This window comes from Xenopus laevis, chromosome 6L, assembly GCF_017654675.1.
Source record: "Xenopus laevis strain J_2021 chromosome 6L, Xenopus_laevis_v10.1, whole genome shotgun sequence".
NCBI classification, from domain to species: domain Eukaryota; kingdom Metazoa; phylum Chordata; class Amphibia; order Anura; family Pipidae; genus Xenopus; species Xenopus laevis.
Window position 1 is genome coordinate 93,102,703 of NC_054381.1, and position 17,496 is coordinate 93,120,198.

Here is a 17,496-nt window from a genome sequence, read left to right on the forward strand (position 1 = left end):
AAAGTGTCCCATCTCCACTGTTTTCAAAATAAATTAATCATTTTTGATAAGTGAAACCTCCCCACCTACAGTTAAAATAAGAAATAATTTCTATGCAAGTGATAAGATCTAGCGAAAAGTATTTAATAAATATTTTACAAGATGCCAATGTATTCTGCAGTGCTTTATAAAAAACATTTGTTAAAGGGGCTATTCACCTTTAAAGTGGACCTGCCACCCAGACACAAAAATCTGTATAATAAAAGTCCTATTCAAATTGAACATGAAATCCAATTTCTGTTTTTTATTAAAGCATTCATAGCTGTTGTAAGCTCATTTAAAAATCTCAGCTGTCAATCAAATATTGTCTGCCACTCCTCTATGCCCAGGGCAGACAATTACTTTCACTTTCCATTCAGCACTTACTAGATGTCACTCTTTACCATTTAATTACCATTTAATTGTGTAGCCAGAGCATGGGAATGAACACCAGATCCCCCATTCTGGTGCACAAACAAGATTCTGAGATGATGCAAGGCTTTCCTTAAAAATAGTGTCCACAAAATGGCTTCTGCCTGCTAACTATCATTTTGAATTCCCAGACTGAAGGAAACAAGATTCAAATAATTTATATAGTGTAATTAAAGTTAATTTTGCTTGACTAATTTGATAAAATAGGATTTTGAATAATGTTTTTGGGTGACAGGTCCCCTTTAAGTTAACTTTTAGTATGTAAAAAAACGCCTAATTGTAAGCAATTGGCCACACGATCGCCAAACGAGTGGATCTTACCCCAATATGTCCATCCTTGAGTGGGCAATATGGGGAATGCAGGTGGTTGGTGTGATTACTACATCAACAAACCAATTCAGAGAGATTTTTAAACCTTCCCAGTTTTCGTCCAGATATCGGTCGTAAAAGCCCCTCTGAGGACCACATACATTGGCCAATAACCTACCAACTTAGTCTGTCAGCAGCTTTTATCGGCCTATGTATGGCCACCTTAAGGCTACAAATATATTGTTATTGCTACTTTTTCTTATTCATCTTTCTAATTAGACCCTCTCCTATTCACATTCTAGTCTCTTATTTAAATCAGTGCATGGTTGCTAAGGTCATTTGAAGCCTAGCAACCATATTGCTGAAACTGAAAACTGGAGAGGTGCTGAATAAAAAGCTAAATAAATCTAAAACCACAGAGATTGAAAACCTATTGCACATTGTCTCAGAATATAATTCTCTACATCATACTAAAAGTTAATGAACAACCCCTTTCTAAACAGGTCAGAAAACATTACCATACAAATGTGACCCAAACCTACACAAGCCCATCCATAAGGTGCATATATGTTATGACCAAAATGCACATGCTTCTGTGGCTTCACAAAAAGGAATGGGGAGCAGAAAGGTGAAGGACTAGGTTATGCTAGTAGCAATAGGCAGAAAGTAATCAGTGACAAAAAGCAAAGAACGATGTGGATTAGAGATGGGAAATCCATTACAAAATAATTGAGAGTTTAAGATCTGTGGAATCAAAAAATATGGACTGAATATTGGAAGAAACACACTGATACAGCCTAACCTTTACATAAAAAGAAAAACAAAAGAAATCAACAACATGCCAATTATTCCAACTTTCTTTTCATGTAAACAGAAAGGTCAAGATACATTTTTGTTTACACTCATGCATTTGCCTATTATTGTCACACAGTCAGCTTTCCTTTCCCCTATTGAAATTTGTTGACATTTTAAGATCCCCCTCACAGCATTATTCAATACAGCTTAATGCCTAATATATACTGCAGTAGGATTGGGTAGGATTAGACAAACACAACAATGTATTTAAATTGATCAGACCATTTGAGATCTAATATTTCATGCACCGGTGACTTTCCTCGGCAAAACATTAGTGAACAAAACATATTTTTTATTGTTGAATCTCTTCACTTTAAATAAATTAAGTGTGTTTTAGCCTGCTGAGTCCAATACTTTCTACTGTATATGTGTTGATATTTTCTTGCCTAGGCATTTGTTTTAAAAGAGTGCACCTCTTTTAAATATTTGACTCACAGTGAACATTACGAGAAATAAAGTCAATAGACCCACCCCATTAAAATGAGAAAGGCACCAAACATATTATTATAATGAAGCAATAGAATTTTTAATAAATCAGATGAAAATTGAGCATAGGACTGGCCAGATATGGGATGACTGACGCAGTTGGCCAGCTTAAATATATTGCAATATATGGACAAACAATCCCTGTTTTGTTTAAAGGGTAAGGCATTTTTCAGTAGCAGTATGCACAAAATGTCAATGTCTTAAATATATTGATAATGGGTTGAGTGCAGCGGACCTCTTGTATTTGTCTATAAGTATTTTGTGGTCACAGCCTCATTGCACCCCCGCCTAATGGTTTTAAAAATTAGTCATGAGCACAACTTTCCCTTGTTTGTTATAGTTATACAGGAGCAGTGACCAGCTCCATGTTGTAGCTCCCACCCTTCCCAGCTAAAGTCAGGTGATCCCACTGGTGTCTAATAAAAGGGCAGCCAAGTTTGGGAACTTTACTTTGAAAGCAGCTAGTAAGTTGCAGGTAAAACTTAGTCCCTTTGTAAAATGTATAATGAAGCAATAGAATTCTTAAATATATTGATAATGGGTTGAGTGCAGAGGACTCTTGTATTTATATGTATTTATATATATATATATATATATATATATATATATATATATATATATATATATATATATATATATATATATATATATATATATATACACATACATACATATCTTTTTTTTATTGCATATCGCAAAGTGTACATTGATAAGGAAGTATGAGAAGAACATTTACCTGTAATTGTAAGAACTGAACCTCTGGCTTTCCCTTAACATAATCTTGTAGAGAGACAACACTTGTGACCGACTGGAGGCTGACATTTTTTCAAAGATCACTTGATTCTGCTTGAACACAACAAGTTTTTATTACTTTGAGACTGTCCTGCATTAACATTACACAAAAACAACACGTGTTGGAATTCATTAATTATAGGCAAGGAAACAAACAATACAATTGTAAATATCAAAAAGATCTTGGTACCACTGTGGCATTTAACAGTTATAATATTTATTTTCATATATTATATTCATTGCTAGACCAAATTTCTTCTGGTTTTAAGTTTGCTATAAATGCAGAAAGAAGGCCAGTTAGCTTGATTGATTGTTGCAAAATTGGTTGGCCATCTTTTATAGGCTTATTTATTTATTCAATTTGTACTATTCCATCTAAATTTGGTCAGGATCTGAAAAGGGCCCACTAACAGAGGTGGCACTATTTATGTAAGATTTTTTTTTAAATATACTTACACAGATAGCTAGCGCTTTTAAAGTTAGGAGGGTGCACGGGAGTTAGGATAGGGCGCTTGAGAAAAATATGAAAGGGTAAATTCACGTGTAATTTATTTATTTTTAACAATTAGACACTTTGCAACTCGTCGCTTTCTGACCTTTATTTACTTTTTTATTTTCTAACCACTGTGAGTATGTTCTTAATTTTCAATTTTTTCTTTCAAGACAAGTTAAGTGGCTGACTGACTAAGGCCTCAATCATACTTGCATTTGTGATATACGTGTAAATATGTAATTCTGGGTGCAATTCAACTGGATGTGTTTTTCTAATGACACCCCAACCCAGGAAGTCATGTCAAGTATTAAAATTAGCCCGACTTTGTAAAAATCCTTGCCTAAACTGTGTATTGAGAGTGAAGTTTGGTGGAAGTCGAGTGATGGAATCTGAGACTAAAGCTATATTTGATCTGTGAAAACACATTCTTTTCAAGTGGAGAAAATATATAAAGAGGAGCATGTAAGGTCATCCACTTCTATAGGCTTCCAACCCAAAAATGTTTCCGTTTTTTAATTATTTGTGTATTATTAAAGAAAATGTAATTATATGCAACTTTCCAGTATAAATTCATTTAAAAATGTAAAGGGTTTTAAACTTGTATGCGTATTTACAATAACTAATTGTACAACTTATTCAACAGTGTTGAAAACCAATGAATGTGCATGAGTGGAGTAGAATGACAGGCTGTAAAAATAGATGGTGCATTAATGCAAAAATAAATAATATTGAAATAAAAACAACAATACAAATATAGCCTCAAAGTAAGTCTGTTTCCTACCGGCTAGCATCATTGACCTTGACGACCAAACAACACTTTAAACTCAAATTTGGGAAATGTGGAATAAAAAATAGACAATTAAAATGTTTATATAAAAATAAAATTCCCCTTTATGGATCCATGTCTCACAACACTTCAGCTTGTTACCTTACGGTATGTGAAGGAAACAGATGTTCATAAGCTACAGTAAGTGGCGTGAACATGATGATATTTTGGATCATGGCAACATCATGGGCATGTGCAATTGGAAAGTAAAACAAAGTAGGAAAAAGGCACACTCCTCTCAGTGCTTCTACACAAAAATTCCAAATCCCCTTTATTAAGGTGAGATCCCAACAAGTGGTAAGTATAGTATAGGACCTGATATCTAGAATACTCAGGACCTGGGGTTTTACAGACAACGTATCTTTCCGTAAATTTGATCTTCATACCTTTAGAATACTAGAAAATCATGTAAACAATAAATAAACCCGATAGGCTTGTTTTGATTCTAATAAGGATTAATCATACTTAGTATGGATCAAGTAAAAAGTACTAAAGTACTGTTTTATTATTACAGAGAAAAATTAAATAATGTTTAAAAATGTGGATTATTTAGATAAAATGGATTCTACGGGAGATGGCATTTTCATAATTTAGAGCTCTCTGGGTTGGATTTGGCAATAACCGTGCCCCTTAAAAGGTACAGGTATAGGAACGGTTATCCAGAATGCTCTGGACCTGGGGTTTTCCAGTTAATGGATCTTTCCGCATCTTCATACCATATGCCTACCAGAAAATCTTTTAAACATTAAACAAACCCAACAGGCTGGTTTTGCTTCCAATAAGGACTAATTATATCTTAGTCTGGATCAAGTACATGATTCTGTTTTATCATTACAGAGAAAAAGGAAATAATTTTTTAGAATTTGGATTGTTTGGATAAAATGGAGTCTATGGGAGATGGCCATCCAGTAATTCAGGCTTTCTGGATAATGGGTTTCCGGATCCCATACCTGTACTTTAATATATTTTGTTGCAAGCATGGAAGGCACATGACAAAGCTTCCAGTGTGGCATTGCCCTAAATTTATAATTACTTGCCTATGGCCTATGCATAGTTAGCCTAAGTTCTTGTTAAAGGATCAGTAACACCAAAAAATCAAAGCATTTTAAATTAATAAACATATATACTAATAAAAGCTGTGTGTTTGCTTCGGAAAGACTAATATAGTTTATATAAACAAGCTGCTGTGTAGCCATAGGGGCAGCAATTCAAGCTGGAAAAAAAGAAGAAAAGGCACAGGTTACATAGCACATAACAGATAAACCTTGTCTAATACAATGGAGTTTTATCCGTAATCTGCTATGTAAACCTTTTCTTTTTTCCAGCTTGAATGGCTGCCCCCATGTCTACACAACAGTGTGTTTTTATAAACTATAGTAGTGTTTCTGAAGCAAACACATAGCTTTTACCAATGCAGAGCAACAGCACATTATATTTGAATTAGTTACATTTTCAGTTTTTAGTGTTCCTGTTCCTTTAATAAAAAAAACTTGTCCCTAAAGAAAACACTCAACAGGATCATTCCCAGAGCCTAGAAGATGTTCATGAACTACTTACTGATAGGAAAGTCACTTATTTTTTGCCCTGCAGAGCTTTTTTGTAGAGGAAAATCTGTTTCACTGTGAAACCACAGTATAATACTTCCAAAACCTGTTGATATTCCCTTTAAGCTGCAGCAGTGGGTAATGTAATTTGTAGCAAGAAATCATTTCACAGTGCCAGTTGGTAAGTATAGGTAATGTGTTTCTCCATAAGGAACCTAGACAGCTTGGTATTGTAACTGACTTTCCTTCCCCTGCAAAAAGACTAAAATGAATTGTTCAAACTCCATGTGAGTCTAATATGGGGGTAACATCATTCAAGCCTCAAGCGTGCAGCGGCAATTAGAGACGATACATTCTGACACAGGGGAGTTCCCATAACAAATGCTGATTATTGCACAAATTACAAATATGAGGTATAATACGTACATAGAGCCTTAAGAAGAGGCAAGCACTCACGCTTTATGCAAGTGCTGATACGTGAACCAACGTGAAAGTCCTTTCCCTTCTCTTCCTCCTTGAACACGATCAGCCGCTCCTATCACAAGAACGCACGACGTCACGGCTACTGGAGGGGATGTAGGACAAACCTGTGCGTGAGCAGCGTTACGCTTTCTCTTGCTACTTTTGCGCTGTTTTCTGTTCAAGTGATATGTGCTTGAAAATCATGCCTACTGCAAATTGTCCCCTTCTCTCATTGTAAATTTTAGAAATGTAAGTGTTAATTAAACTTCTAAAGTATTACAAATGTTGAAATCAACGAGCTTTTGAAAATGAGAATATACTAGTTGCGCGCATTGTATTTACGGCGACTGTTTCTTTTAACACCTGTGAAGAGGTTAACAAAGTCACTGAGAAAAATATATGCAGCCGAACGCTGCTAGTATGTTTGTCCCACGTCCCGTCCCGTAGCTGTGACGCCACGGACTCGTGTGATAGGAGCAGCTGAAAGTGTCAAAGGAGGGAGAGAAAGAAGAGACCTTCACTCATATAGATTACCTGCTGCTTAACTCGTGTGAGTGTCTGCACCATTAGCGTGTTAAAATAACCACATCATAATAGTTTAGTGGTTTATATTCGTTTGTTGACTATGTAGCAGACATACTGCTCTGCTTAGCCCAGCGCACGTTTTCTATTGGATGTCTTAGTGCATGCTTTGTATTACACACTTTACAAGCTTTATTAAACTGCCATATATTGTCAATACCCCCATCTTTATATTGAAATGGTTAATAAGCAGATCAGTAGACTTATCAAATCTATTATCAGTGTTTCTATAAAATATTACACTTCCAATAACCAGATGTAGGCAATACGCTGTAATTGTTATAGACTTACTTCAGATCAGTCCCATCATTCACCATTATAGCTTAATGGGTACTCCACCCACATGTTATTGCCATAATAATAAAAAAAGGAAATCTTAGGAACCTAAGCAACTTTCCAGTTTATTAAAAATGTGTTTTCAATCAAAATACAGACAGTCCATAAATAAGGTGGCAGTACCACCAGAAGCAAGTCAGTCACACCATAACGCAGGGTTTTGAATATTGCACAACCAGATTTTTTGTTGCTAATTATTACAGATGCACCAAATGCACAGTTTGAGTATTTGGCTGAATATTAAATCAACCATTAATGATTAGACTGAATCCCAAACTGAATTTGAACCCTAATTTGCATATGTAAATGAGCACAAACACCTCCAAACCGCTGATGCTTAGGAGATAAATTGCCGGCTTCAGTTTTCCAGTGGTGTAAGTGCACATATTGTTAAAAAGGGCCGGAATTTGTCAAATTCATTGACACTTGTTTGTATTTAGTACAGCAACTCCAATATCATTTATTTTACTGCAGGTTCCATATGGATGTACGAAAATTGATTCTGTTAGGCCTCAGGAAGCATTTGTGGTTTTGTCATTCGGGAATTGGTGGAGTAAACCTAGGTAAGAAAATAGTTTAATGCATTGTCTACTTCTAGTTTGAGATTATAGTTGACTTCTGTGGTACCAAGGGCCTGAATTTTTCTGGGCTACATGGTGGAGGGGCAATAATGGAAGCCAGTGTTAGCCACTCCCTGTTTAGACCACCTCCACTTTAAACCACACCCATGTTACCACGAGACCATGTCCACATTAATAGCACACCAAAAACCCAAATGGTTGGTGCTCACTGCAGGGATATCACTCATATGTGATACAGACAGATTCTGATACAACCCTTTATGCCTAACCATGCCCATAGCCTTCCAATCTAGAATCCAATTCTGTCTATTCTCATTGTGAGTGCCACCCTTTTATATTCCCCCAATTCGATCCTCCAATCTCCAGGCCCCAAACTTTCATGGTGCCTCACAATGGACACTCAAATGTTTCTTCAATGGCAGCCTTGGATGTCAACATCTCTAAAACAAAATTCAGTAGTTCCCCCATTATGTGATTACTCTTTTCCCCATAACAACATATATGTAAACAGCATTGCTTTCACCCCTACCTGACACTGACAACGTTTGTATCTTAGAAAGTTAAATTAGTAAATTTTAGAACTGCTGTTGAACCTGATACCGCCTGTTTTTCTTCATTTGCCCTGAAATAATTTATGCTTTGAAGCACCGGTAAAATACATATTGCATGGTTATGGTTACATTCTTTATCCCCCATTGTTTACACAGTAAATATTATACAATGAATGTTCATGTAATTTTGTTTGTCTTCTGAGCTGAAATATATGGAGTTTCAAAAAGTGCTATTTCCACCTTAGAATTATTAGTGACAAGTACAGTACTTTGGAAAATTGCAGGTACCTATTTAAGGTTGGTGTACACTTGCTTTTGTGGTATTGTTTACAACTAAATGTAGTAAAAGTAGAAACTTTGTTATTGTGGCTTCTTACTGGGATTGAGGTTTTTTCTTCTGCTGCTTTAAAGCGTTTCAACTGTCATTGGCAGCCTTTAGGTCATGTTACTTCTACAGTTAACCTTCTAGACATGTTTTCAGATCACTTTTTATTCAAATGTTTTTAAATAGTACACCAGACATAATCAGGGTTTGTAATAAAATACACATTTACTGGTAACTTGTTTAAAAGCAAACATCTTATTTGTTGCTGTTGGTTATTACTCCTGGGCAAATTCCCACAGCGGGTTGCAAAGCCCACACTTTGTATGTAAAGCAACTGTGTTCAATTTACAAAAGGATGCAGGAGGAAGGCAGCAGTGTTGAGATACTATCCAACTATTTGGAAGTGCAAGGAGCACATTTTGAAGCAAGTGCCTGAAACTTTTTATTATGTTAGTAACTGGCTCTGGTCACTTACAGCTGTAGTACATTAAGTAAATGATGCTTGTGGATTTTAGTATCCATAAGTCTATTGGTGCGCTTCATTATTTAATAACATATATATATATATATATATATATATATATATATATATATATATATATATATATATATATATATATATATATATATATATGCTTTCCAAGATTTATATCTGAAGGCAGATGTTTTAATGAATTGTTATTGCGACAGATAAGAACAATTGGTGGAAGGTGTACTTTGCCCTAATCCAGAAGTCTTCAGACGTTTTAGGATTAGACCTACTCACTTTGTTTGTGGTGCTGGTTGGGTCCTCTTTAGCACATAATAATTTCACAGATTTATTAAAACATGGCCCTAAAAAGTCACTCTTTCAGGGCCATTTGTGGAGCTTCTGCCACCTCCAAACCTGACCTCACTTACTCCAAAAGGGTTGAGGTGGGGGGCAGACAGGGAAATTGTGCTTTCTACACTAGAAACACCAAATTTAAATTTGTAGAAATTAAGCTTGTAAAGTTAAAATTGTTGTCCCTGATAAAATGTTTTCTCAGGCAAGTGTTTTACCCTGCTTTATGGCAGAATGCCCCTAGACTATTCTGTTGTTTCATATTCAAGATGGTATTAAAGCATTCTCGATTCAGCTGATTTTGACTAGACTTATTTTGGCTGCTGCTTCAGTCCTTATATTGCAAGCCTTACAAAAACGATGTTTTTTTTATTCCAGAGCCATTGGAGAATAATGGGCAGTAGTTGATATTCTACCATATTAAAGAATAATTTGTGTGGAGTTCAAGCCAAGATTGCAAACTGATGACACACACATTGAAGTATCTAATATAAGTAATTTGATTGAATTACTTATATTAGATAAACCATGACCTGGATGAATGAACATCTTCATAGTCACACATTGTAGTAGTTCCCTGCACTGCATCCTGATCATTTCCTACAAATCTTCAGCAGTCTAGCCTGCCAGAATTTGCCATAACCCATAGCCACCAAACAGTGAAAAGTTGTGTTTAGGAAAAATATTGAAAGCAAAATGTGAAAAATTGTGATGAAATACTGCATCGTTGTTATATGGAATTATGTACATGGTTAATTAACAAGCCCCACTGTTTTTCCCCATGAGTTAAGATAATTTATATGCAATGTCTGTTAATTTTATGAAAAAATCCTTAACAAAGTATTCTTAGAGCAGGGGTCAGAAATCTTTACTATCAAAAGAGCCATAATGCCCCCCTTCCACTAAAGAAAGAGCTGCAAAACATAACACAGCTGATAAACTTTTAAAACTTTTAACCTTTTTTAATTCTAACTGTTACAACGATAGAATACAACAAACAAAAGTGCAGTGTGCATGTGTAGGCCTACTTTGAAATAAATTAAACACTGAACAGCCCTATTAAATGCTAGTGTTCTCATCTGTTTAAAGGCGAGGGCTATAGACGTCATTAAAATATGCGTCACATCCACATCTATAGCCCTCGCACCTGCTGCAGTTGGACTCTGTAGGCTTCTCTCTTGTCATAAGTGTGTGTGACCACGGTAATGACCATGATGAATCATCTTACTGCGGCTTGGTCTTGCCTTTCACTCCTGGGACGTCTGTACAGCTAACCTTTAGGGCAAGGCCAGATGCGTAGTTTTTACGTTGCGTTTTAAAAAAAAGCTCCATCAGACGTAAATACGCATAAACTGCACTACCACTGAAACTAATGGAAAACGCACTATGGTAATTCTGGCCAAAATCCACCACGGGACGCCAGTTTTGGCATTTTTCAGCAGAAATGCCAATACGTCAAGAAACTACCAATAGACTCTATGGGATCTGCACGTTTGAAACCACACTTTACGTAAATACGCAGCGTATTTTAAATATGGGGTCCAAATTCTCACAAGATAAGTGACGCATATACGTTTTTACGGCGTATTAGGCCGGTTACGTAATTACGTTGCGTATTGACAATCATTCTTGCTCCATTTTGCATGCAAATAGCTTGTCTACTTGGCTTGAATTCTTCCGAGATGTCTTCCTCCAAAGCCAGCGGAATTATGGGGAACAAGAACAATGAGAAGTGCATGTTGGGAAAAGAAACCTACATGCTGAAAAACACATGAAAAACGCATGTTGACGGTCACGTGTGGTTTCAGTGGCGTATTTACACCTGTCGGAGCTTTTGTAAAAATGCAACGTAAAAAACGCCACGTCTGGCGTTGCCCTTAGCTTACCGCGTCGCACACTCAGGAAGCCGCCAGCAGGTGCGAGGGCTGTATAGCCGACGTGACAGGCAAAGCCACAAGACCGAGCCGCAGCAAGCAGGGTGAAGAGCCGCATGAGGCTCCGGAGCTGCAGGTTGCCTACCCCTGTCTTAGAGGAAAGCTACACTAAACCATGTACATTTTCAGCTATTGTAGTAGGAATGGTGAATCAGTCTGGCAAATTGATGTATAAGCAGGAGACACCTTTCCCAAGGAGGTGAAAACCTATGAAAAATATTATAAGAGGCAGGAAGTAGGTTTACCTCAATGATCTGGGCATGATGGTTTAGTAATTTTATGAACATAAACTTAAAACAAAACCCTGTTTTCAGTCATTTGTGTGCTTACTAGTAAAACATGAAGCCAGAACTGTGCATTAACAATTCCTTATGAAAATTTAGCAATTTGGCCATATAAGTAGTACTTCCAATATATAGTAATTAGACTTGTGGTACACCACAATCCCCTTATACTATTCTAGAAACCCAAAATGAAGTATAAATTATAAACTAAAGGCTAAGAATGAAACAGCTTTATGAAACATGATGAGCATTCATAATTTGTGCAGGGTTTACACTAGTTAATGTACATGATGCTTAAAGGGGTGGTTCAAAAGTATACTTTTAGTATGTAATAGTAGGGCCAATTCTAAGCAGCTCTTCCATTGGTTTTCATTATTTATTTTTCATAGTTTTATAATTATTTGCCTTTTTCTTCTGATTCTTTCCCGCTTTCAAATGGGCATCGATGACCCTATCTAAAGAGCAAATCCTCTGGAATGCTGCAAATTTATTGTTATTGCTAATTTTTAATTTTCATCTTTCTAGTAAGGCCCTAATTTGGACCCTGGCTATCAGAAAAGCTAAATAACTAAAAAACCACAAATAAAAAATTAAAACCAATTGCAAATTGTCCCAGAATATCACTCTATACATCATTCTAAAAGTTATCTCAAAGGTTAACTACCCCTTTAAACTGATCCAGATTCATTCCTGTCATCTGTTTAACTTGTTGTTACCCATGGTCCGGCACTGAAAAAGCAGAACCGATGTAAAAATCTGGGGTCCCTCCCTGTTCCAAAGTCATATGTCAATTGTTCTTTTAGGGAAAGAGGGGTAATTAAAAAAAGTAAAACTGCACATTTATTGGTTTTACATGTAAAAGAATAAGAAACATAATGGAGAAGTACATGGCATTGAAATTCATATAACATTTGACAGTGGTTGATTTTGTAATACTGAGTACTGAGAAGTTACAGTATTCATTAGACAATGTGAATGTTTTGAAATTGGGAGAGGGGTATGTTTGCCACTCTGTTGGATCATCTCTTCTTTTAAAAACACTCAGTAAACATTCAGGAACTGCTGTAGTTTTAAGATTGAAATGTTGTCCCATTTCATGGTTGTCAGTATGCTGTGTACGTTCTTAATAGTTAGGTGAGAGAAAATATGTCAGCAACAAGCACCAGCTTTAGCCAGTCCAGACAAACTTTTCTGGATCTCCACCCTCCGAAGCCACTGGGATCCCAATGTTTTGTGGATTGTTGTGGTGCAGGAGGTTCTCAAAATTATCTGCTTTTGCTGACATCTCATTAAGTTGTTTTTTACTTAAGGTCAAGGCTTCCAGTACAGGTTTTATAGTAACTTCCAGCCTGGCCAAAAGGTTGTATACTTGCATGCCTTTTCTGCGTCGCCACTTATAACACCTTTTTGGTGGCTTTGATTCTTCCCATGCCTTCTGGTGGGGTAAGAAACTCCGATACCAAATCATGCGCAGGTTGTGAGGACTGCAGATTGTGGTAAAGTCTAGTATTATTAGGATTATCATTGTTTTTGTCCATAATTCACTGTGAGCCAAGTCGAAATTAGTTCATAAATTATCCTGAATTGTAAAAATTATTACTTTTGTAATACACTTGGTTGGCTAAATCCAGGTTACCTATATGTTAAGACTTTGGCCAAGTGATCAATACCTGAATGAACATTATTTGATATCAAGAAAGGCAACACTATCTGTCCTGGATATGGTTGCCAATTTGGCAACACACTCCATATTGACATCCAGTATCATGTTGTCCATGTGTCCATGGGCACGTTTAAATATGCCGTTAACTTGGTGGTCTTACTAGAGACCATGTCCCCTCATCACCCCCATCACTCCATCACTCTTGTGCATGATCACTTATACAATTAGTTTTGTTCTGGAAATCTCCCCTGTGGGTTATTGGGCCCAGGTGCAGTCAACCCCCCTGCTGTTATGCTGGTGCAATAACTGTACCATACTACAAAAGCTTACAAGCATGTTAATTGTTACTGAATAAAATAGCCAATAATGTGTGTGAAAGAGTTTGGGAACTTAGAATGTAAACTCAGCTTACATCAATCTTAGAATGTAAGTAAATATTGGATGTTTACTTTACATTTAATTTTCTGCTGGAAAAAAGGGGAGTTCCTTTTTATACCAACTGGACTTCTTGCAAGAAAACATTTATGGCTTTAATTAAGCTTGTATAAATAATGTGATTAAATAGACCGCTTTCTTAAATGAGTAGCTGGCTTTCCAAACAAATTTTCAGTGTAATTGGTTTTAAACAATTAATTGTTTTTTATCTTTGACCATTTTTCAAGATTTAGGTTTAAAAGAAGTCAGCAACATGTTTTAGTGACGTGCTACTAGGAAACACCAGAGGAAAAACTATTAAGCTTAATTATTAGAAAAAGAATAAAGAAAAAGGCCATTATTTCTGGTGTACTTTTTGAAAAGACTTGAACTTGCAAATGTTAAAAACTGACATAAAAGTCTGTATAACTAAAGTCCTTTTAAAGGTGAAGGAAAGGTCTTTTTACTTGGGGGTGCCAAATGTTAGGCACCCCAAGTGGTCGTATGTACTTACCTGAAACCCCAGGCCAGTGTACCTATTAGGAGAAAACTTCACCAGGCTGGGATTTTTCCAGCGAGCACCATGGAGCGACCATCTTCTGGTTCTTCTTTTCTCTTGTGGCTGCGCATGCGTAGTGTTGCAAAAAAGACGAACTTTAACTAAAAAGTCGGCTGTTTCGTTCTACTGTGCATGTGTCTGCCACAGGAAATTTGAAGATAGAAGAAGCCGGAAGGCGATTGTTCCGTGGTGCCTGCTGCAAGAATCCTGGGCCGGTGCAGATTTCTCCTGATAGGAGCACTGGCCCAGGGTTTCAGGTAAGTACATGCAATCACTTGGGGGTGCCTAAATTTTGCCATCCCCAAGTAAAAAGACGTTTCATTCTCCTTTAAAGTTTAAGATGAAACTACAATCTTGTAGTGCCTTCCCTGCCTCTATGCCTCAAGCATTTCAGTTACTTTTACATACCATTTTGTGCTTCATAGTGCCACTGTAGCCCGGGCATGGGGATGTGCATCAGGTCCTGCATTCTAGTGCATAAAAAAGATTTTGGAATGATGCCTTATTTTGTTTGTTAGAAAAGGATTTGGCATTATTTCTTTGGGTGTCAGATCCCCTTTAAATATACAGTACTAGGACTAAATCCCCGAAGTCTGTACTGGGAGTCCCCCCCGGGTTATATTTATTTGACAACTGTGGTTTGCTTGGCCTTTATTAGCACTTAGCTTTAATAAACCACTGGTCCCCTCTGGTGTGTGTTGGCTATTGCGGAGGACAGAGGTACAAAGTATGCACAGAAAGTTAAAAATAAATACTATGTTAAGACAAAAATCTGTCTAAGTTACATTTAATAGGTAATTGTACCTATCCAATATACAAATTCAATTTAAGAACGTAACCTGGGGACTACCTGTACCTTTCTCCAAATATTTCTTTATTGCAAATTTTGTTTTGAAATAACCTACAGATTTTTACTGAGGAGTCTTTATTGCTACTTTTCTACCACTGCAGATTACTCCACATAAACTTAACAAATGTGTCCAGAGTCGTTGGATAAAAAAATCGTTACTTTCTCATGTCACTCTGTGTTCGTGGTGAGCAGAATTGATTACATACCCTAAAATTTCTGTTTCATTTAACAAAAATAATGTTGTGCCATTGATTTCCAATTCAAGGCCTCGTTAGTGTTTGACATTATTTGTCAGCTGCTTAGTAACAGATTATAGTGTGTCATTAAAATCCCTTTTGAGATTTGTGTGATTTAATGGTAGGCCAGAAGTTTGATAGCAAAGCGATAAATGCATTATACTTGTACACAAGCATAAGTGTGTTAATAGAAAAGTTAACTGTATGTATAGTAGGACTGCCAGCCTATGCATTTATGTAAAGTAATAGTGTGAATACCAAAGCACTCTTCATTAGCATTTTTATCTTAGTAAACACCCCCCTCACACACACAAACAGTTTCAGCCTAAAGGAATATATGTTGAATTTAGTGGGAAGTTATACTGTTCTGGGTATGTGTACATATAGTAGTTCTTTCACAGACTCTATGCTTGTAAACCTGTTTGTAGGGTGTATCTTCCAATTTACCTTCACATAGATAAAATATATTATTAGCTTACAGAGTATTCCTTTCCACATTATGCATTTGTATATCCACGTGAACTGGATGACATTTCCATAGATAATAATACATATGCAGTTTAAGTAAACAGAAGGTACTTTTTGTGTTTCTGAGCCATGCAGCATGGCAGATAACATGCATAGATGAAAATATGCAGAGAAGGAATGCATAAAAAGTCTGGACTCAATTCGATTAAGTCTGGGACTAGACCTTGTCTTCTGCAAACATCTTAAAGCAGGGCAGCCATCAAGGGGGGGACGGGGGAGAGTTGTAGGGGGCCCGAGGGTAAGGGGGGCCCGGCCACACCACACTTACTTGATTAGCCTGGCCCCCCATCTTTCTGAGAGCTGCTGACTTCAGGAAGGCATGGATGTTTAAGGGGCCCTGGCCACCAATTTTCTTATAATGTGTGGGGAGGGGCCTGGCCACCAATTTTTTTCTCATGTGGGGTCATGGACGTTTAAGGTGCCCTAGTCACCAATATTTTTTAATGGGGGGGCCCTGACCACCAATATCTTTTTATTTTGTATTAACATGTGGGAACCCTAGCCACCAATTTTTTTGTTTTACTGTGTGGTGGGCGGAGCCCAGGAGGCCCAGGAAATGTTGTCGTATGGGGCCCTGCGATTTCTGATGGCGGTCCTGTCTTAAAGTCATACTGACACGCAGGGCCGCCATCAGAAATTACGGGGCCCTGTACAGTAACAGTTTCTAGCCCCCCTGGTCCACACCCGAGCCCCACCCCACGCCACAGCAAAAAGTCCACACAGACATCATTGCTAAAAGCGGTAAACCCCCCCCCACTCACAAATTATAAAAAGCCATTGGTGGTCAGGGCCCCTTATAAGTTAAAAAAAAAAATTGGCAGCCAGGGTCAACATAAAAGTTTTTTAAAAAAATCATTGGTTGTCAGGGCCCCCCTCCCTATAAGATAAAAAAAATTGGTGCCAAGAAAAGTGTAGCACAGCCAGGCCCCCCTGGAGGCTCGGGCCTGGTATATTTGTACCTCCTGTGCCCCCGTGATGGCTGCCCTGATGACAAGTCCCTATGAAAATCCATATGTGTCCATATTAGTGAAGAGTTGCAACATAATAATCTTTGTAGCAGAACCCCAACATAGCTAAAGGCTTTTCCATAGTTGTTTCAGACACGCTGGGCTTACATAGGCTGGAGTACTTTTCATTTGTAATTAACCTATTTTAAATTAGGCTGTAATCAAAAGGCTATTATAATAACTTTTGGACAGTTCCTTCATCTAAGGAGGAACTGTTCAACTGATTATGACTTTTCTAAATTTGCTCAGAGTTTAAATAACAGATTTTTCAAATTAGGCTATAATCAAAAGGTTATTATCAGAACTTTTCAGCAAACTTTCACCACTAGTAAACATTCTTGGGTGTTAATTAGCATAGAAATGGGACAGAGATAGCAAAAGGCTAAATAAAAATCGATTTTGTTATTGTTATATAGTAAACACGTTTACAGGTAAACAGGGATTATTAAGAAATGTTTGTCTGTATTAGGTATGGAAATCCCTTTCCTCGAAATCCCATTATCCAGAAAGCTCTAGATTAAAGGATGTCCATCTCCATTGAGTCCATTTTAAGCAAATAATTCTAATGATTAAATATCATCCCCTTTTTCTCTGTAATAATAAAAC

At 37.0% G+C, this 17,496-nt stretch overlaps 2 protein-coding genes across 7 annotated transcripts in view; one reads left to right on the forward strand and one right to left on the reverse strand.

Annotated features, from left to right (window-relative positions):
* The window catches only part of lyrm4.L (LYR motif containing 4 L homeolog), a 43,603-nt gene extending 37,265 nt beyond the window's left edge, over window positions 1-6,338 (reverse strand). Inside the window, exons 1-2 of one of the 4 annotated variants that reach the window (XM_018266573.2) lie at window positions 6,212-6,338; window positions 2,837-2,943 (exon numbers count right to left, since the gene is read on the reverse strand). In XM_018266573.2, the coding sequence (XP_018122062.1) occupies window positions 2,837-2,922 (86 nt within the window). In that variant the 5' untranslated portion in view covers window positions 2,923-2,943; window positions 6,212-6,338. Of the gene's footprint in view, window positions 1-2,836; window positions 2,966-6,181 lie in introns of those variants that run through there. The other 3 variants (XM_018266572.2, NM_001093567.1, XM_018266575.2) reach the window with 3 other exon arrangements.
* The window catches only part of fars2.L (phenylalanyl-tRNA synthetase 2, mitochondrial L homeolog), a 195,659-nt gene continuing 184,489 nt past the window's right edge, over window positions 6,327-17,496 (forward strand). For 2 of the 3 annotated variants that reach the window (XM_018267758.2, XM_018267761.2), the window contains exons 1-2: window positions 6,333-6,466; window positions 7,610-7,698. In XM_018267758.2, coding sequence (XP_018123247.1) covers window positions 6,465-6,466; window positions 7,610-7,698 — 91 coding nt within the window. In that variant the 5' untranslated portion in view covers window positions 6,333-6,464. Of the gene's footprint in view, window positions 6,467-6,590; window positions 6,768-7,609; window positions 7,699-17,496 lie in introns of all 3 variants that reach the window. The other variant, XM_018267760.2, reaches the window with a different exon arrangement.